This window comes from Eulemur rufifrons, chromosome 15 (assembly GCF_041146395.1).
Source record: "Eulemur rufifrons isolate Redbay chromosome 15, OSU_ERuf_1, whole genome shotgun sequence".
NCBI lineage: Eukaryota > Metazoa > Chordata > Mammalia > Primates > Lemuridae > Eulemur > Eulemur rufifrons.
In genome coordinates this window covers 64,065,877-64,088,280 of record NC_090997.1, presented here as the reverse complement: position 1 = coordinate 64,088,280, position 22,404 = coordinate 64,065,877, and the positions used below count along the sequence as shown (strand labels likewise).

Sequence of the window (22,404 nt, the reverse complement as noted above, 5' to 3'; positions counted from 1 at the left end):
CGACAGGAAGACAGACACAGCTTCTGCACTCATGGACCTTCCAAGGCTAGGTAAGAAGAAAGACATTAACAAATAATTACAACTGAATAGCTAGTAAGTAAAGGCCACAATTTGTCCCCTGCATAGCACTTGCCAAAGTTAAGCTCAGTACAAACTTATATCAATCCCTCAGTTTCAAAAATACAAATACTGTATTCAGTAAAGGACTTTGTTGAGTTTATAGATCAAGAGTGATACAAAGAGTAGAAGAGAGATAACAGTCATGCCTCAAAATTGTAGGATGGTGGTGATGGGTACACAGCATTGTGAATGTACTTAATGCCACTGAATTGTACACTTAAAAATGGTTCAAAAGGAGGCCAGATGCAGTGGCTCATGCCTGATATCCCAAGCACTTTGGGAGGCCAAGGTGGGAGGATCGCTTTAGGCCAAGAGTTCAAGATCAGCCTGAGCAACATAGCAAGGCCCCATCCATACCAAAAAAAAAAAAAAAAAAAAAGATTAAAATGGTAAAACAAGTTAGGCACAGAAAGACAAATACTACATGGCCTTACTCATATGTGGAATCTTAAAAAGTTGATCTTAGAAGTAGAGAGTAGAATGGTACCGGAGGATGGGTGATAGAGAGGGAGGGGGAAATGGGAAGATGTTGGTTAAACGATATATAATTTAGATAGGAGAAATAAGTTTAAGAGATATATTGTACAGCATGGTGAATATAGTAATGATGATATATTATACTCTTGAAAAATGCAGAGAGTAGATGTTAAATGTTCTTACTACAAAAAGTGATAACTATGTGAGGTAGACTTAACAATTCCACAATGCATATATATATACTTCAAAACATCATGTTAAGCCAGGCATGGTGGCTCATGCCTATAATCCTAGCACTCTGGGAGGCCAAGGCAGGAAGATCTCTTAAGGTTAGGAGTTCAAGACCAGCCTGAGCAAGAACAAGACCCCGTCTCTACCAAAAACAAAAAAAATTTGCCAGGCATGGTAACATGCGCCTTTGGTCCCAGCTACTCAGGAAGCTGAGGCAGGAGAACCACTTTAGCCCAGGAGTTTGAGGTTGTACTGAACTGTGATGATGCCACTGCACCCTACCCAGGGTAACGGTAAGACTCTGTCTCAAAAAACATGCACATGTGTGAGATGTGCCTCCCTGAAACCTTGTTATGACATCAGCACATCACCCATCTGACGTGATAAATAAATTAATTAAATGGTAAAATTTATGCTAAATATATTTGACTGCAATAAAAATGTAAAAAATTACATTAAGTTGTTAAATGTTTAATCAACTCCACCCAAAACTTAAAACATATGAGTACTCCTGAGTCTCCAATGGTAATATAAAAAGAGAGAACAAGCCTTATAGTACAGAGGTGAAAATGAACAGAAAACATGAAATTGATTGGCTTTGATTCTCTTCTAACCTTTTACCAGTTGTACAGTTCACCTTCTCTGCTTACCTATCAGAGCACAGCTGGGTTAGGGGTTAGGGGGATGCACAATCTTAGAAACTTGTTTCACTCCAAATTCATGGTTTCTAATCTTCACTGAATTCTCAACCCTTTTCCTTATCGCTAATCAGCTCCCAAACCTTGGCCACTCTCTTCAAATCCGGTACTCAACTCTAGAGCCACATTTAATGACCTCTTCCATTTCCTGATCCTCACCAAACCTACCTATACTTGCCCCCATTCTTACTTTCCTCTCTCCAGGTCCTGCATAGGTGGGCCCTCTGGCAAACACTCCTGCCCGCCAGTGGTGCTCTGGATTCCCTCATCTCTGACCTGCTCATGAACCTCATTCCATCAATTAGCCACTTGGTTAACTTTACCTTCCTTCTCTCCACCGGGTCTCCCCAAGCTACTCCCATCTTTAAATAATTACAGTATCATTACTCTCCCTGACTCTAACCTTCCTCCAGTTCTCACCCTATTCTTCCCTTGACTTCACTTCCTCCCTTCTTGGCCTGCACCCCATCTCTACCTCCCAGTCACTGCTCCACAGATTCCACTCCCTGCACACCCAGGCCAATGAAAGTGTGATAGCTGAAGTCATCAAGGATTTCTCACTGATTCATTTCAATGGACCTTCTTTGGTCTTTTTTAAATATAGGGAATCTCAGCCATATTTAACTCTCTTGATTGGTAGCACCACCATTCACCCAATCCCCCAAGCCAAAAACCTGTAACTCTTTCCAGAATCCTCCCACTCCCATTTTTTTACATCTTTATTCAGTAACAATTCTTTCTCTTTTTCTTTTTCTTTCTTTTTTTTTTTTTTTTTTTGACACAGGATCTCACTATGTTGCCCAGGCCAACTGCAGTGGCTATTCACAGGCACAATCATAGCTCACTGCAGCCTCAAACTCCTGGCCTCAAGCAATCCTTCCACCTCAGCCTCGCAAGTAGCTGGGACTACAGACACATACCACTGTATCTGGCTTCAATTCTTTTAATTAAAAAAAAATAGTATTATCTTAAGAAATTTTAAAATACAGATAAACAATATAGAATAAAATTAAAATTAAAATAGGGTATGCCAAAGAAATGAGGAAACACCTGGGGTAATGGAAATGATCTGTATTATGACTGTGATGGCAGTTACATGGCTGTATACATTTGTCAGAGTTCATCAAATTGTACACTTAAAATTGGAGAATTTTATCATATATAAATTATCCCTCAATAAAGCTGACTTTTAAAAATTAAATTTTTAAATGTGCCTTTTAAAATGTGTCCTACTTAAGATTTTTAACCCTACATTTCTTTTCTAAAGACCTAATTTACATTTTAGCTCTAAGATGAGTCAATCCCATATATATATTATTGTGTTTCATTTGATAATGACAAATCCTTTTCTACTGATTCGAAACAATACTTAGCCAAGGTTTCTGTTTATTTCCAGAAACCTTATCAAGGCAACAATTTACAATGTACATAGCAGGTGAATTTTTTTATTAGCAAAATAGCATTATTTTGATTGTGATAAATAAGCAGTGTGTCTCTGATTCTACCTGCACAGCAATCTTTTACCCTCTTTGGGATTCCTTGGGAGCCTCCTGAATAGAGACCTCAAACTCCATAGGGTAAATGCTGGTCTGCCTTTGAGGCACTGTACTCAGGTGGAAAACATAGGATTAGGATTTCCTCCTTTCTTCATTCCCTTAGGATTAAAATGTATATGAGGGGACTTGAAAAAGTTCATGGAAAAATGGAATTAAAAGGTAAAAATAATGGCACCAAAAAAAATCAAAACAAAAAATATAAACTATATTTCTCAACATAAGCTCTATCAAGGTCAAGACACTTTTGTAATCAATGATATCAGCCATTTAGTCCATCCATAAAGAACTGAGGGTCCTGGGAATTTAACCATGTCAATGCAGTCTTTACTTTACATTATCAACTGAAGAAAAATGGGTGTCTTTAAAGATATTTTTAAGATTAGAAAACAAAAAGGAGTCAGAAGGAGCCAAACCAAGACTGCTAAGGTGGTTAACAACAATTTATTGTATATTTAAAATAACTAAAAGAATAGAATTAGTTCCTAACACAAAATGATAAATGTTTGTGATGGATACCTCCAATTATCCTGATTTGATCAGTACACACCATATGCCTGTATCAAAACATCACATGTATCCTATAAATATATACAACTACTATGTATCCATATAGTTAAAAATAAAATTTTTTAAATAAGTAGTTTTCTGCTGTTCTAACAACAAATAAGAAGACTACAAGGTGGATGCCTAATTATTTCTCATCGAAAATCTTGCAAAATTGCCTTTGACGAAAGGAATGAGCAGGAGCACTGTGGTGGTGAAGGACTCTCTGGTGACACTTTCCCATGCATTTTTCTGCTAATGCTTTGGCTTTCTCAGCACTCTCATAATAAGCAGAGGTTACCATTTTTTGGCCCTCCAGAAAGTCAACAAGCAAAATGCCTTGAGCATCACAAAAAACTGTTGCCATGATCTTGAGCAGACCACTTTTGCTTTGCCTGGACCACTTCCACCTCTTGGTAGCCATTGCTTTGTCTTCAGGATCATTTGGGTAAAGCCATGTTTCATCTCCTGTTACAATTCTTCAAAGAACTGCTGCAGGATCTTGATCTCACTTATTTAAAATTTCGATTGAAAGCTCTAGTCCTGTCTGCAACTGATCTGGGCACAAGTTTTGGCACCTGTTGAGTGGAAAGTTTGCTCAACTTTAATTTTTCAGTCAGAATTGTGTAAGCTGAACCAATTGAGATATCTGTGGTGTTGGCTATTGTTTATGCTGTTAACATCAGTTCTCTTCAATTAGGGCATGAACAATATGACTTTTTTCCTTGCGAATTGATGTGGATGGTCTGCCGCTGTGGGCGTCACCTTCAACATTGTCTCATCCCTTCTTAAAATGAGTTATCCATTTGTAAACTGATGATTTCTTTAGGGCATTGTCCCCATAAACTTTTCATAAAGCATCAATGATTTGACCATTCCTCCACCCAAGTTTCATCATAAGTTTGATGGTGTTCTTGCTTCAATTTTAGCAGAATTCATGTTGTTCTGAAAGGGGCTCTTTTCATACTGATGTCTTATCATTCTTAGTGCCTCAAACTAGATCCTGTTCAGAACTAACAATATTTTGATGTAAAAAATTTTTTTAAATCTGTGCATAGTTTTTCCATAATACACACTTTCCATGAACTTTTTGAAGACTCTTCACACTCTTCTTTATTCCCACCCCCACCACAAGCCACAAGACACTACCTCCTGCCTATGAAATGGTAGCATTTAATAGAAAACAGTACTTACACAATGTTGACTCCTTCAAAATATTCATTTATTTAATGCATAAATAAATAGAACTGCTGCCACCAAAAGACTCACGTCCTAAACCATCTATATTCAAACCAATTTTATAGTATTATAAACTTGCCTAATTCTAGTAACCAAAAATGCATACACAGGTACAAGCCTTTACCTGTGAAGACAGCTTTGTTAATCTTCAGCTAGGGCTAAGGCTCTGACTTTGTTTAATGCCTACCTGAAAACCTACCACAAGATAGTGTTTTAATGTATTTTTCCTGTTGTTCCGTACACAGTTTCCAGAGTTATAGAATGATCATGCTACAATGCAGGGAGGAAAGGGTTGAAGGCAACTAGTTTCTGTTCACTTATTATTAGGCTTAGGAAAGCTGATCAGTTTTGACAGTTCTAACTAACTCACTGACTTGCTTTCCAAAAAACTAAGGATATTTCCAGCTCAATAGAGTAATTATCCAAAGATTAGTGACCAGTGATTAATTTATCATCTTAAGTAACCATAAATAATAGGGATTACATTGCCTTGACGTTTTTCTATAACCCATTCTAGGTTGCCAGCAGACACCCAAAGTCATCATGATGAATTAGAGGAAGAAGACTGATTAATTGGATTAAGCGTTACTTTTACCAGATTTTTCAAAAATAATCTGATTTTTTATTTAAGCAGCTCAATATTTGTTTCCTAATCAAAGTTACAAAATATAGCTACCACATATACAAAATTAATTATAATAGCACATACACAACAAATGAACAAAGTTATAGAGAACCATGTTTTGAAGTCAGTATCAAAAACTTGCATTGCTCTTTTGTGATTCCTGACCTTAGTTATTACCAAGACTCCTTTTGTCTGCTGTGTTGGCATGGGATTTAGAAGGCTATATAGCTTCTGCTTCTCAAACTCTAAGAGGAAAAAAAAAATGCTTTAGTTGGACTTCCCTTTTCCTTCCCTTCCCCATAATTGTTAGAAATCAAATTTACTAGTCAGAAAGCGAGTACTTCAGTTCATCCCAGCAGGCACAACAGCAGACAAGCAGGTCAAAATACTGCCTTATACCCTGACATCTGTTTTAATACAGACCTTGTAAGTGAAGCCAAATGATATTAAAAGATGAAACAGTTACTGGAAGGATAAGGGTGTTTTGGCTTACAAAAAGGGACAGATACCCTCTTCTTGCACAACTGTCAATTCCCTTTTATCCACCCGCAGCTGTTACTGGTTCTTCCTCCAGGGTCACTGCACTTCCAGCACCTTCAGTTTCAATCACAAGAGAGCAATTCAGAACCGGAGTCCTGAGAGATTACAACACAGCACGTGAGTCAACACACACACCCCACATAGAGGCACTGTGCCAACCTGTTCAATAACAATAGTATTTAACATATATGCAGTGCTTTATGCATCTAAAAGTACTTTGATATTCTATTCTCTTGAGTTTCACTGTTCACTGTGTGACAGGAAACTAAGGCAAAACACACTTGTGTGTGGCCAAGCACCCAGTTATTATCTCAATTAGGACCGACTACATTCCTGGCCAGAAAGTACCACAAGATGACACCTCCTTCCCTGTCAAACCTCAGATGTCTAATGTAAGTGTGCAAAAGCAAGTCATGTTTCTTAATAAACTGTACAATATTCCACCCTAGTCCTAGATAGCAGAGAACTTAACTTCATTTATTCTAGTTTTTAGTAGCTTTCCTTGACAATTTTTTTAAAAGAGTAGAACCTACACTTAAAAGAATTAGCTGTTTTCATTATGAATTGTCAATGAAGTAGCTGGCCATTTACTAAACTCTGTGAAGGATGATGTACAAAATAACATGATCTGCTTGTTGAACAGGTTTTTCACCATTGTTGATACTTTACATTTAAATTTGAAATACATACATTAATTGAAACAATTCCAAGCTATTCTCACAATCTCTTCTAGAACATCTTGAAAATAAGACTTACAGACTGACTTAATTACATCACAAATGAAAAAAAAGAGTAACATGCCAAAAGTCTTAGAGGTCCCATACAATTCAAGGGGGAAAAAAAAACCCAAAGTCTTAAGACAAAGTTTTGGAAATACTTAAAACAGTGACATTAAAAAAATACAGACCGGGCAGGTAGCTCATGCCTGTAATCTTAGCACTCTGGGAGGCTGAGACAGGAGGATCTTTTGAGCTCAAGAATTCAAGACCAGCCTGAGCAAGAGTGAGACCCCCATCTCTACTAAAAATAGAAAAAATTAGCCGGGCATAGTGGCGCATGCCTATAGTCCCAGCTATTCGGGAAGCTGAGGCAGGAGGATTGCTTGAGCTCAGGAGTTTGATGCTGCTGTGAGCTAGGCTGACGCCATGGCACTCTAGCCCAGGTGACAGAGTGAAACTGTCTCAAAAAAAAACAAAAATAAATAAAAATAAAAATCTGACCGTTAGAAAGATGCAGAACTGAATTAGGGAAATCTAAATGCCAGAAAGATGTTTTAAGAAATGAAGTTTTGTTACTGTTAAATATAATGATTTCAATGGAAACGAACTAAACTACCCAGGAGCAGCCTCTGGATCTGCTCAAGGCAGAATTGCTGAGTTTCTATAATAATATTATCTAATATGATGATATGTTCCTCTTAGAGACATATGCTCTTTCCAAGCCCCACCTCTGGCCTCAGCTTCACTCTGAGACTCCTAGTTTGCATTTCTAGTTATCTGCCTGCCATCACCCCTAATGTCCTGCTGACTTTTAATACTCTACATATCTAAAATGTGAGCCAGCCTTTCCCTGGCAACTCCTTCTCCTCATGCCCTGTTCCTGTCAATGGTAACATCTGGCACTATGGATACAATTTGTAGGGGCCAGTACAAAATGAAAATGTATGTGGGGCTCCCTGATCAAAAATTACTAAGACACAGGCTCCAAGCCTGGGCAATAGTGAGACCTTGTCTCTATAAAAAATTTATAAAATTAGCCTGGCTTGGTGGCACTCGCCTGTAGTCCCAGATACTCGGGAGGCTGAGGCAGGAAGATTACTTGAGATGGAGGCTGCAGTGAGCTATCATGACTCCACTATACTCTAGCCTGAGCAACAGAGCAAGACCCTGTCTCAGGAAAAAAAAAAAAAAAAGACACAGGCTCCAGACATAGGCATTATCTGTTATCTGTTTCGGTGTTCTTTATCACTGTCCACACCCATCATTTGCCAGAATTCCTGCAGTTTATCCTTTGAAATGTCTCATATCTGTCCCTTCGTTCTCATTTCCACTGCTACTCCTCAAATCTCACCCAGCTTTCTGTCAGGGGCTTTGTAATTCGTATCCCTCCTATTTCTTTCCTCTGCACCACAGTAATAGTTACACGATAGGATTACTGGCTAAATAAAACAAAATAATATAAAAATACATAGTGAAACACAGTAGAAACATTCAGTATTAGAACTGCCTCCTAGCCCTTGCCCAGGCCTTGTACCCTCACCTGGAATACCCTTTTCTGTTAAATATGCAGAGGAAAGTCTACCAATCCCTTAAGGCCTAACTCAAAACCTACCCCCATGAATCCCTCCCTAATCAGCTCAGTCAGAAGTTACTTTATTTTCCTCTAAAATCCTGGATCTTGTTTGCACTGCATTTAGCATATATAGCATATTGCCTCAGAGTTATGTACGTACATATCATTTTGTCTCACTCATAACCTCTCAAAAGCATGGAATAAGTCAAATTCATTTCTGTTTCTTGCCTGGCCCTTAGTACATATTTTGTACTTAACAAATTAAATGATTTCTATATCTTCTTTTAGAAATAAATAAAAGCAAAAAAACTAAAGACACACACACCACATACCGCAAAAAATTAATTAACAAATAAAAGATATTTTCAACAGAATTAGCCTGAGTCCAGAGTAAGCTGAGGCAAGGTGATAGCACTGAAAGAGAATGAGACATGCTGCTCTTGCAGACTTGATACTCTGAAGAGATGTCACATGGATGAATCACAAAATCCTCATGGCCAAGTCTCCGCATGGTTAATTCTCAACCTGCCCCCAACCCCAAGAAAGACCTTGATCAACACCTGGGCTGAGAGCAGAGTAAAGGGGAAAAGAGAATGTCCTACCTACCAAGGTGTATCAGGTGAGAATCTAAGACCTAGGATGATCTTGGGTCTTCCTAATATTCCCATCTATGATAACAAAGTTTTACTCTATTGTATTCATTGGTATATGTCCTCTTGTATTTCCAGATATTATTACATATAAATGTCAGGCCATTTGCTGCTTCTAAAGGGTTCAAAAATTGGAAAAGCTGTCTTATAAGCAATGAAATATGATTTTAAACTAATTTTTAAAAATAAGATTGGTACTTATCAAATTAGCAAATATTAATAAAAACAAAATCCTCTGCCTTTGTTTTGTTGGTGTAAAAAATAAATAAATAAAATACATAAAAATAAAACCTTTTCAGGAAGCCAGCACACTGCTAGTGGCACAGTAAACAGGTTCCAGTTTTCTAAAGAATAATCTGGCAATGTGTAACAAATTCATAAAGTTATTCATAGCCTTTGTACCAGTAATCTCACTTTTGGACATATACCCAAGGAAGCAATCCAAGAATGGAAAAAAACAATTTGTTCAAAGATGTACACAGATATACTACTTACACTAACACGTATACTATCACTGCCTGGTACTCAAACACCCAGCAAAAGAGGCCTGGTTGAGTAACCTAGGGTAGACCAGTATGGTAGAATACTACACTTCTTGAAAAAATTAAGTAGGTATCCTATGTGATATAGAAAAATGCACCTAAAAATGTTTACCAAAAAGCAGAAAACAAAAGTAAATGTTTACATATTCCTTATTTGCAATTCTGAAATCCCAAACCCAAAGTTCTTGTAAAATAGTATTAACACTCACTTAGAAATAAAACCTGATCTGAACTGACATAAGGCTACTCCTGGTCTCTATTTGTCCCTCTTACTCTGAATATCCATGTATTTTGCTGCAGAAATGTTAATGTACTTGATCACAGGGTGCCTCAAACTCCCCTAGGGGTGTTAAAAAAATACAGATATCTGTACATGGTTACTTTTTTAAAGTTTGAAAAAATCTGAACTCCAAAACATATATGGCCCCAAGGGTTTCAGATAAAGGATTACTATACTGAAGTGTCTGTACTGATGTGCTGATGACACCTATATATATATGAATAACATGCTCATATGCATCAGTTGTAAATTTCAAGTAAAAGAGTTAAAGTTAGGTGTTCTCTAGCTTTATTGATAAAACTTCTTAAAAAGAGTATATTCTTCAAGGAAAGCTAACCTTACAATGCTATATCTGTGGGAGTAAAAAAAACAAATAAGGCCAGGCATGGTGGCTCACGCCTGTAATCCTAGCACTCTGGGAGGCCGAGGCGGGTGGATCACTCGAGGTCAGGAGTTCGAGACCAGCCTGAGTAAGAGCAAGACCCCGCCTCTACTAAAAAATAGAAACAAATTATCTGGCCAACTAAAAATATATAGAGAAAAAATTAGCCCGGCATGGTGGCGCATGCCAGTAGTCCCAGCTACTGGGGAGGCTGAGGCAGTAGGATCGCTTAAGCCCAGGAGTTTGAGGTTGCTGTGAGCTAGGCTGATGCCACGGCACTCACTCTAGGGCCACAGAGCAAGACTCTGTCTCAAAAAAAAAAAAAAGACAAATAACTATAGATAAACCAAATCCCTCTTCAAATAATTACAGATTCAAAACCAATAAAATGGAACTCATTACAATTTCTTTACTTAGATTCAAGTAGATTTCTATGGAAGATTTCACATTTCTGGGGAAAGTTCAGTCTTCAGTCTTACTGAGCATCATTTACAGACACAAATTTATTGAAAGAAATGATAAATTCTCATGTTTTGTAAACAATTTTCCAGGTGACCCTTCAATAGACTGATCTAAAATTTAAATAATTTAAAAGTATTACTTTAAATCTTTTAGTTTAAATGAACATTTAAAACAACCATTTTTTACATAAGCAAAGACCCTCTAAGGTTTTTTTCCCCCAGTGGCCAGCAATAAAATGTGGAAAAAAAAAAATAATCTATTTGCCCTTGCCCCATATACAAGTAGCCTGTGCACCAGAAATACGTAAGAACCACTAAAACAAGGTTTTAGATTAGAAATTATTTATCAATTCTAGATTTAATGTTTCCTATATAATTATGCATAAAACACAAATAGAAATCTATTATCTCTTTTATCTGACCCTTCTTTACAGCTCATACCCCTCCCCTCAAAAAAAGAAAAAAAATCAGTAAGAATTTAATGTGTAATCTCTGGCTGGCGCTCAGGTGTTAATAAAACATGACCTAGATCTTAACAATTGTGAATCTGATATTAAACATCTCTGTTTTGATCCAAAAATCAAAATATGGCAAAGAATTTGATCTTATTTAAAATCATGTCCTAAAAAAATAAAATAAAATCATATCCTTTTTCCAGTTCCAGCCTATTCCACAATGAATATTTTTCTGAGTAGAAAGAGACAAAACATAGCACCTACACCTAAAACTTCATACATCCATCATTTATTCCTACGAAACAGCTTACTCTTAGGGCAAGTTTACTATTACAGTCATTAATAACTACGTGGTTGGGAGTACTGTTGTCAAAGTTGGAGTGTTACAGTACTGTAGGACAACAATGGCAACTTTCTGCCCCCATTTACACTAAAATATCAATTAACTTTGTGGAATGTCTTGTTTAAACAACCACTGACAAATGTGAATACTTTGAGATGCTGCCCTTTGAAACTGCAACATGAAGTCAAAACTAATAAAAAGGATAATTAAGCAAGATTAAAAGATTTTTAATAAAGAAAAGTCACCAGACTAACCCACTCCACTTGGCATTAATACTTACCTACCCAGAAAAGTCAATAAATACCTCCACTTAATGAGTAAGTGGTTTTCTATTTTCATAAAACACATCTCAGAATTGGTTTTTGGATCCAATCTAAGCATATCACAAAAATAAATTTTGGGCTGCTGCTCACACCTGTAATCCTAGCACTCTGGGAGGCCCAGGCAGGAGGATCACTTGAGCCCAGGAGTTTGAGATTGCAGTTAGCTAAGATGAAGCCACTGCACTCTACCCGGGGTGACGGAGTGAGACTCTATGTCAAACAAAGGAACGAACAAAGGAACAAACAAACAAACAAATAAATTTTGGCTTTCTGAACACATGCAGAACACTGCTGATGCAATTTACACTTTAGCAAAAATCAGGCACTAACTGAACTGCAGACCAATATCCCTTCCCCTGAATTTTATCCATTTATTTATTTATTTTTTGAAACGGAGTCTTGCTCTGTTGTCCTGGGTAGAGTGCAGTGGGGTCATCATAGCTCACTGCAACCTCAAACTTGTGGGTTCAAGCAATCCTCCTGCCTCAGCCTCCCAAATACCTGGGACTACAGGAGTGGGCCACAGATGCCTGGCTAATTTTTCCATTTTTAGTAGAGACAGAGTCTCACTCTTGCTCAGGCTGGTCTCAAACTCCTGACCTTAAGCAATCCTCCCACCTCAGCCTCCCAGAGTGCTAGGATTATAGGCGTGAGCCACTGCACCTGGCCTACCCCTTAATTTAACCACTGGCCTTTCATTTAGATTTAACTATCTACAGCATATCTTTAATTGAATTTAAAACTCTTTAATGAGTGATTCTCAAGTGAGGGGACTGGAGGAGAAGGCAGCACAGTTCCCCTCACTAAGAGGAACATATCAGAAGTTCCAGGGAAGTGTGTCTGTCCTGATGGACCTTTCTCAGAACAAGAGTTAAGATGATTCCAAGAAGGTCAAAGGGCACCCAGCACCAAAGAACAAAAGCTGCCCTTGAGGCCCACTGGGATGAGAAAAAGGAATCCAGGAGGAGTAAAGATAGAGCCTGAGAAAACACCTGCCAGAGACAAAACTCAGAGATAAAGTTCAAGAACAATGTTAGGCATACCAGAAGGCAGGTAGAGGAAAAGGCAAACAAAGGGAGTGGTGGAGGCCCTTGGAAAAATCCTCTCTATGGGAACTGAAGTCCTTGACGGCCACCAACAAATGATTTTTATGTGTTCTTTCCAAAGATGGACTGTATATCACAATGAGAGAGGTAAACGTGTAATAACTGCTGTAAATTCTCTATCTTAGAAATCCTTTTGGTTTACAAAAAAAAAAAAAAAAAAAAGAAGTTCTAGAGAGGTACACTTAGTAATTTAAAAAACAAAAGCACTCAATATTATAATTTTGTACTTAAAAAAAAGAAAAAGAATCCTAATTATTTCCATAACACAACTAAAAATAAAGCTTGACAAAATCTTGCCTGATGGATAAACAGAAGCATGGCTTTATCTTCTGAATATTAGCAATGCTCATTCACGAGAAAGGTACATTACCCTTGGATGTGTGCATCAAAATTTTCAAGGACCATAAGATATTTCTGTTTATCAAGAGAGAATAAATATGTGCTCGCTTCGGCAGCACATATACTAAAAATTGGAACGATACAGAGAAGATTAGCATGGCCCCTGCGCAAGGATGACACGCAAATTCGTGAAGCGTTAAAAAAAAAAAAAAGAGAGAGAGAATAAAGAGAGTTAGAAATACTGCTTTGATCCACATAAATTATTTCAAATCTGTATTTCATACTTACCCTCATAACTAAAAATTTGTGAAATTAAAAAAAAGACTTCTGACTTGGGAATAAGGCAAATCATCTCCTCAGCTCCTTATTTCTAGTTCCTGAATGCAAGGTGAGGAATTACTTTTGCTGTTAATGAAGACACTTTAGCGAGGAAGGTATGATCGTGCACACTTGGCATATGTATGTCTGAAAGCACTGCTTTCCTCCATTACCGCAGTCTCTGATAGGCTGTCTCACTTGTGTGGTCGGTTTGCGTAGTTGCCAGGCGTGCTGGAGTTGCCCGATCAGAATCTTTGCCAATAAAAACACCCCCAGTCCCTGCGTGGGTGGCACCAGGCTAGGCAAGTGCTCAGAACTGCAGTGAGCTGTTTGAGTTATGTTTGGGGTTTAGTTTGTTTTTGTTAAGGTTTGTTTAATTTGAATACAAGATTAGATTTCTGGCTGGGCTGTGATAACTCTAAATAGAATTCTTTTCCAAAAATGACTTCACAGGATTTGTGATGACTTGGGTAGTAGACACTATTGAGGTTCTAGAGAACGTGCAAGTAAATATGCAGGAAATAGTTTCAAGAGGGGAAAAAGGTGAGATTCTACTTTCAGGACAACTTTGACATAAGTACAAATTTTTACCCAGCCAAAAAGATGCTCTGAAGTTCAACCTAATGGATATAAACACTGATATTGTGTGGCCCAAACCTAAACTGTACAAGTGGCAACTTCCTTATCTATAAATGGAGGTAATGACACACTACAAGGCTACTCTAAAAAATAAAGTAATGCACATGAAAGCACTTTCTTTATGGTAAAGGACTATAAAATTATCACTGAAGTATGGATTATCTTAAAAATCTCTTTCACAGAATGCTACATTAAAATAGGTTGAAATTGGGTTCTCTGTCTTCTACTTTAAGCGTAATTCATAACTCATTTGAATTCATCCTCAAAGAAAACTCCAAAATGCAGCTACCTCCAACATTCCAAATGTATCAAATATATAACAATTGTATAAAATCATTGTTTGTGTCCCAGGCTTGTGCCATAAGGAATAAAATGTGCAATCATTTCATTGGACTCTTACAAGGATTAACAATCACAACGAAGGGAGGAATGGCACACACAAAGGCACAAAGGTAGCAAGATAAATTTGGGCAAGGGCAAGGCCTTCAGCTCTGCTAGAGCACAAAGACCAAGAAAGGACAGGGGCGAGAGGCCAGGCTAGAGGCTCAGGCAAGGGCCAGAGCAAGCAGGCCTTTGGAGTGAGGAATCTGACACTTTCCTAAAAGTAATGAGTGTCACTGATGGCATTCAAACAGAAAAATTATATAGTCCAATATGTCAGAAAAATCACTCAGGTATATAACTGAGGACAAGCAGCTCTATTAAGGAGTTATGACAATAATTGTGGCAAAAGGAATGAAGGCATGAATTAAGATGCAACAGCGAAGGAAAAGAAGGATTGATTCATGAAGCATTAAGGAGGTAAATACAAAAGGACTTAGATTTAATAAAACCGGTAAGGAAGGGGGAGAAATAAGAAGTTAAGATAAATTCCAGGTTTCTAACTTAAGCAACCAGAGATGTCATACACTGAGAAAATTCAGAAGGAGAGATATGGATTCAGAAGAAAGGTTCTATGGGGTGGCTAAAATATGAGATCACTTTAGTTGAGTATGATGTACCTGTGTACCCAAATAGAACTGTCCAGAAATAGTAAATATGGGTCTTGAACACAGAGAAGGGATTTGAAAATAACAGCCCAAAGACAGCGGCTAGAACCACAGGTCATATGAGGAAGACAGGAAAAGTGAAGCAAGTACATGGCCAGGGAATGAGCCTCAAGGAACTGCAACATGGGTTCAACACGGACCCATGTTAGAATCTGTAGCAAAGCTGGGCATGGTGACTCATGTCTGTAATCCTAGTACTCTGGGAGGCAGAGGTGGGAGGATTGCTTGAGGTCAGGAGATCGAGACCAGCCTCAGCAAGAGTGAGACCCCATCTCTACTAAATAATAGAAAGAAATTAGTTGGGCAACTAAAAATAGAAAAAATTAACCAGGCATGGTGGCACTGGCCTGTAGTTCCTGCTACTCGGGAGGCTGAGGCAGGAGGATGGCTTTAGCCCAGGAGTTTGAGGTTGCTGTAAGCTAGGCTGATGCCACAGCACTCTAGCCTGGGCAACAGAGTGAGGGCAAATCACAACAAGAGCACAGAGTACCATTTGTTCTAAAAGACACTTCAATACCTCTCTTGAAATAATTCTGTTATGCTTCTAATTTTAGCTAAATGAATTCTTTTGGCAGTGAGTTTTACTGATAAAATCCCATGATAAAACACCATAGGTTGGGAAGGACAGTAAGAGGAGTTTAAAAGAAAATAGGAATGCTCACATTGTTGTATTTAATTAGAATTCACCATACACTGTTCACTATTCAGTCTTGCTCTGAATCCACAAACTTTCTGGAAATGGAGTATGAAGGGCTCACACTCTACTCATTTCTTTTTTCTTTTTCTTTTTTGAGACAGGGTCTTGCTCTATCTCCTGGGCTAGAGTGCAGTGGCATCTTCATAGCTCGCTACAACTCAAACTCCTGGGCTTGAGTGATCCTCTTGCCTCTGGAGTAGCTGGGACTACAGGTTCACACCAACACACCAAGCTAATTTTTCTATTTTTGGTAGAGACGGGGTCTCACTCTTGCTCAGGCTGGTCCCTAACTCCTGGCCTCAAGCGATCCTCCCCCCTCCGCCTCCCAAAGTGCTAGGGTTACAGATAGGAGCCACTATACAAGCCTCATTTCTTTATTACTTTAAAATCCTGGAACCATTTTTATGGTCTGACTTATTTTAGCAGGCAGTTTAGATGAGTTTATTGTCATAAGTGAGTTCTCTTAGCTTTTCTACCTCTCTTCCAATGCAAATCATAATCAGGTATTTTTCTTATAGTGAAAGATATATAGGACCATGAACCAGATTATTTGTTTACTGTAACCAGCTCAACAAAGCACTGTTACTAAAAACTTTCTTTTTCTGCCCTGATCTTGGTTGAAACGGAAAACATACAGACATACATACATAAACTTTCCTAAGATACAGAAATAATTATACAGGCAGCTTTTCCCACCAAACAAAACTACTTAGCATAAAGGCAAGACATAGCAGTTAACTTCTGAACTATAGTCAAGATATCCTACAATTTAAGATGTAGCATACAACTGCATTATGTAGATATCAGTATAACTGTAAATGTGACAACTTGGGGGCCGGGGTTGGGGAACAAACCTTCAGGAAGCACAGACTGACTTGAAGTTTCAGAAGGGCTCATAAGATATATTGAGAGATGCTGCAAGATCATTCATTCCTAAATGCTATTGAAAATTCTACTTTGTGACTGTATCTGCCTAAAGTGTAATCTGTCTCCATAGAGGGAAGGTGGAGATGCATTAAAGATTATATCCAACTCTGGGAGGCCGAGGCGGGTGGATCGCTCGAGGTCAGGAGTTCGAGACCAGCCTGAGCAAGAGTGAGACCCCGTCTCTACTAAAAATAGAAAGAAATTATATAGACAACTAAAATATATATATACAAAAAATTAGCCGGGCATGGTGGCGCATGCCTGTAGTCCCAGCTACTCGGGAGGCTGAGGCAGTAGGATCGCTTAAGCCCAGGAGTTTGAGGTTGCTGTGAGCTAGACTGACGCCACGGCACTCACTCTAGCCCGGGCAACAGAGTGAGACTCTGTCTCAAAAAAAAAAAAAAAAAAAAAGATTATATCCAAAGAGTCTTCCTTTCAGGATCTTTTTGATAGCTTTTAAACTATTGAATTTTTAATATTTTGATTTACATTTCAAATATCCAACAGAGAAGTACAGTGTGAAATGTTTCCCAAACTTAACCACAGACCTCCACTTTCAAGAAAGGCCACTAAAGAACACATCTGGGGAATTACTGGAAGAAATAAGGGTCTTCTTGACCAAGTCTCTTGATCACAAAGACATAATTTCTTCAAAAAGATATCATTAACTATCCTAAATACTGATTCTGAAAACATACGTAAATAGATGTTTTTCTAGAATGGTAACTATGTACCAAAAAATACATTTTTTTAAGTTTTAAATACATATTTTTTAAAAGTCAATATATTATTTAAATATTTTTTTCTTTCTCCATGAAGAAAGTAGATAATTAAACAAGATTAAAACTCTAGCAAGATCCCAGAGAGTATCCATGGCACTGCATCAAGAAGATAAAAACCCTAGACTCTATCAGTCCCATGGGTTTTCCAATATCCAGCAGAGATAAAGTTGCAACTTCTAGGGAAAAACGATGTTCCAATTAGTTATAGTATCTGTTTTAGTTTTTCCAAAAACATCTGATTTCCCTCCACCCAGGCAAGAAGGATGTGTGAGGCATACCTCTGAGTGCCATGCCGTCAGCAGCTGGGTACCATAATGGGGCTGTGATGCCATCAGCAATTGTTTTTTCTTTTTAGAGACAGGGTCTCACTCTGTCTTCCAGGCTGGTGTGCAGTGGCACAATCGTAGCTCACTGCAGCCTTTTTTTGTTTTTGTTTTCTCACTGCACCTTGAACTCTTGGGCTTAAGTGATCCTCCTGCCTCAGCCTCCCAAGTAGCTGGGACTTTGCACACACACTAACACATCTAGCTAATTTTTCTTATTTTTTGTAGAGATGGGGGTTTTGCAGTGTTGCCCAGGCTGGTCTCGAATTCCTGGCCTGAAGAGATCCTCCTGCCTTTTCCTCCCAAAATGCTGGGATTACAGTCGTGAGCCACCACATCTGGCTGATGACAGACTTTATGAAATGCCTGTGTGTGTGCAAGAGGGAAAGAGAAATGGGTAGGGAGGGGGAAGATGGAGTGAGAGCAATCTCACAAATAAGTGGCTTAAAGACTATCTTTTTTTTTTTTTTTTTTTTTGAGACAGAGTCTTGCTCTATTGCCTCAGCTAGAATGTGGTGGCGTCAACCTAGTTCACAGCAACCTCAAATTCCTGGGCTCACGCAATCCTTCTGCCTCAGCCTCCCAAGTAGCTGGGACTACAGGCATGCGCCACCATGCCCGGATAATTTTTCCTATATGTTTTTAGTTGTCCAGCTAATTTCTTTCTATTTTTAGTAGAGATGGGGTCTCGCTCTTGCTCAGACTGGTCTTGAACTCCTGATCTTTAGCGATCCTCCCGCCTCAGCCTCCCAGGGTGCCAGGATTATAGGCGTGAGCCACTACACTGGCCTTAAAGAATATCTTGTAAGCATTTTTTCATAGCTGAGGTTAAATCTTCTTTCTTTCTCAGCCCTTAAAATTTTTCAGTCATATATATGTATTACCTAGTGCCCAAGTAATGGCCACGTTCAATCTAGCTCCTGTGTTACACAGGGCCATTACAAGTGCATAGGGTCCTTGTGTAAGAATCAGACCAAGAGTACCCAGATCACAGGCTAGTTCTCAGTTCCCACTTAGCCCTGAGTTGGGTACCCTTATGCAAGAGCACAAACATATACAGCAGTTATGCAGAGAGGTATAAATATTTTTATACATTCAACTAGCAGACCTGTACAATTGCTTATAAGATGCACACCCACACATACTGAAACATGACTGAAAGTTGTCAAGGACTGAACCGAGTAAATGGAGAAAGATACTCATCAAAACTGAAAACAGGAAGTTTCAAAGAATTCAAAAGAAAAACCAGGTTCTTTTCCTTTCCCTCACCTTCATCTACCCAGTATTGGGATACTGTTGCTAGTTGGAACTTTGGGGACAAGTACTGGTAGAGGCTTCAATACTGCAAAATTCTGATCCCTCACAAAGCTATGGTCTCTCTTCAGCAGTTGCTCGCTGTCTCCTCAATTTCCCTCAAAAAAAAAAAAAAAAAAAAGGAGGAGGAGGAAAGAGAGGGAGGGGAATAAAAACACCACAGACACCAATGAAGAAAAAAAAAAAAACTCCACAGACACTAACAGATCTACTCATCTGAATTTGCAAAAACAATGGTAAACAAAAGACTGCTGCTGTTTTGACTGTATTAAAAATCTGTAATCCCAGGCAGGAATATGCTAAATGCTAGAACTAGTCTTATAATGTTAACTCTGTCAATTCTGCTTCTTCCTGGAGCTTTTCCCTCCCAGATACCCAATACTCATATAGAAAAGAAAAAATATTATTTTTGCTTACTATTGCATATGCATCTCTCTCCTATTAAACTTTACAATGATTGCCTTCTTTAAAAGGCAGGACATCTTATTACATTTTTAATACTTTTGTATCTAGCCCTTTGACCTGCATAACACAGCAGCTTCAATAGCTATTTAAGGAACAGAAATTCCAGGTTAAATATGGTACCTTATTCACATGCACAAGGAGACATGTACAAGAATATTCATTGCAGCATTGTTTATAAAGTACATTATATTCAAACAAAGGAAAGCCATTTACATTAAAAATAGAAAGATTTTGAGCTGCCAGCTCAAACTGAGGTATTATATGAATAAGTAACAAACATGATGCAGAATAAAAGAAAAGCAAGTTGGAGAATGCTACAAATAGTATAATATTATTTATACAAGATTTTTAAGCTCCCAACATTACTCAGCATTACTTATGCTTAGAATTTGTTATTACAGTCCTGTTTATTCCTTGTATGTACACTAAAGACCTAAGGAATATTCGCTCCAAAAATAAAAAAAAAATCAAAGTTAAAAAAAAAAAAGACTATTAATCATATAAAGTTCCCCCAAAGGGCAGTGAGAGAGCCTGACTTAGTAATGGAAATCACTTAGCAGCCCTTAAAGTCAGCTGATGTGTTCTATCTCCATTCTGCTACTCACCACTACACTTTATTTCACTGAGCTTCAGTTTTCTCACCTAAATGGGATTGAGAGTGCCCACCTCGTAGAATGAAGTCAAATGATTTAAGTTAAAGTGATATACACAAAGGTCTTAGTCTTGTTTTTTGCCTTATCAGCCAAGATGTCATATAATAAAGCTCTATAAGGAGGAAAATACTGAATCTGCACCTTTTGCATCTAATTTACTGCATGGTTAGAAAAAAAGAAGAACACAATAGGAAGGGGCAGCCCCTCACCTGCGTCTTCCCTGTCCCCAATTCCCTAGTTTGGCTGACACCTATGCTTTCTATATTTAGCACAGACTGCAAAAAAGAAAGAACAAAAAAACTAGACACAAAACCGCGGCTTTTGGAGGGCTCCCTTCGTAACTCCCCCGACCCTGGTATAAATCTCCCAACCCGCCAAACTCCTGCCTCCCGCCAACAGACACACACCGCTCTGCAGCCCAGGAGGCAGCTGAACACCACAGTGCGAAGTCGTTGGGATTAGAAAGTTCTGAGGTTCTGTTTGTTTTCACACATTAAATGAAAAGGCTACTGTGGACTGTCAGCGCCTGCTCCGCAGAGGAACGAGGAAGACCTTGACAAATAAGTTCTGCTACTTGCTTCCAAACACACAGTCCCTGCATCTGGATTCCATACAAAGACAGGCATACCCAGGCCCCAGGAGCGGCAGGCTCCGTTTGCAACTGGACAGACCCACACACCCTCCGGCACACGGGGACCCACCGATGCTGACACACACCCCACACGCGTGATGCGCTCGGGGGCCCCATTCCCGTCCCCCCGACCTGGCCTCGGCGGGCGCCGCACCTCACCTGTCTTGAAGACCATCTTGTCATCGTCTTTGGAGCCGAAGGTCTCCAGCATGGACACGAACAGCACCCCGCAGGCGTTCTGGATGCCGAACACCGACCCGTTGCACCACATGGCCACCAGCATCACCAGCCAGCCCCAGCCGCCCTCGGGGGGCTCGGGAGGCTCACAGAGCTCCGCGTCCGCTGGCCCCGCCAGCTCCACCTCCACCTTCTCGGCGGCCGCCTCGGGGCCGTCTGAGGGGCCGGGGCCCGGCAGCTTCTCTGCCCCCATGGGCGCGGGGCCGAGCGGCCGCGCCTCGCCTGTGCCCCGCGCGGCGGCGGGCTCCTCCTGGGAGGACACCATGGCCCAAGCCGCCCCCCTCGGGCGCCAGAGGAGCGCGAGGGGCGCGAGGTCCCGGCGGGCTCACGGAGGCGCTGCCGAGCGCCGGGCAGGCTGTTGAGGCCGAGGCAAGGGCGGCGAAGCCCGGGACGGGCAGGCTGAGCACGGCGTGAGGGCGGCCGCAAGGACAGCGGCGGCGCGCGAGCGCCTCAGGAACCCAGACTGAGGCCTCACAGTCCACAGCCCCGCACCCCGACTGGGCCCGCGACCCGCGGCCAGTTCTTAAAAGCGCCCCCAACCCCGCCGGCTGGGGGCGTGGCCGGCAGCGGGACGTGCCCCCAGAGCCTCCAGCTGATTGGCCCGCGGGGAGCGGAGGCGGCCCGCAGGCGCGCGGCGCCAGGTGCCAGCGGCTGGCGCTGTCTATGAAGTTCCCCCAAATGGCAGTGAGAGAGCCTGATTTAGTCATGGAAATCACTTAGCAGCCCTGGAAGTCAGATGATATGTGCTCTATCTCCTCCTACCCAGAGGGGGTCACGGATGTGTAGGTCACCCCGCCTCAGAGTATTAACCGAAGGAGCGCGTCTTCTCCTGGGTGCGGGCTGGGTGGGCCTTTAGCCTCAACTCACTGACACAGCATCACAGCCAAACTAAAATTGTCTCTTGCTTTTGTTTCTGTTTTATTTTTTGGCATTCACTTCTCAATACTAATTATAATATATCAGATACATTATGCCACCTGCCTACTTTAAAAAGGAAGTCGGAAGGATCAGAGGGCTTATTTAATTACTTCAGTTCCGTTCTCCTGCATTCATATACAATTTCCTATGAATACTTGGCACATTGAAGATGCTCATTTTGGAAGACACAGACTGCAATTCCAAAGTCTTCAACCAACAAACATTTCTGACAGTCTGCTAGAAAGCATT

General features: G+C 40.0%; 1 protein-coding gene, 1 non-coding gene and 1 pseudogene across 2 annotated transcripts in view; 2 read left to right on the top strand and 1 right to left on the bottom strand.

The window, feature by feature from the left end:
- The window catches only part of SLC16A10 (solute carrier family 16 member 10), a 99,846-nt gene extending 78,112 nt beyond the window's left edge, over nucleotides 1–21,734 (bottom strand). The window contains exon 1 of the mRNA XM_069488079.1: nucleotides 21,160–21,734. Coding sequence (XP_069344180.1) covers nucleotides 21,160–21,502 — 343 coding nt within the window. The 5' untranslated portion in view covers nucleotides 21,503–21,734. The remainder of the gene's footprint in view (nucleotides 1–21,159) is intronic.
- Nucleotides 1,143–1,209, top strand: LOC138396219 (small nucleolar RNA U13; annotated as a pseudogene).
- Nucleotides 13,303–13,410, top strand: LOC138396114 (U6 spliceosomal RNA). Its single transcript, XR_011235594.1, has one exon. It is a non-coding gene; the product is annotated as a U6 spliceosomal RNA (small nuclear RNA).
- Nucleotides 21,735–22,404: the final 670 nt, after the last annotated feature.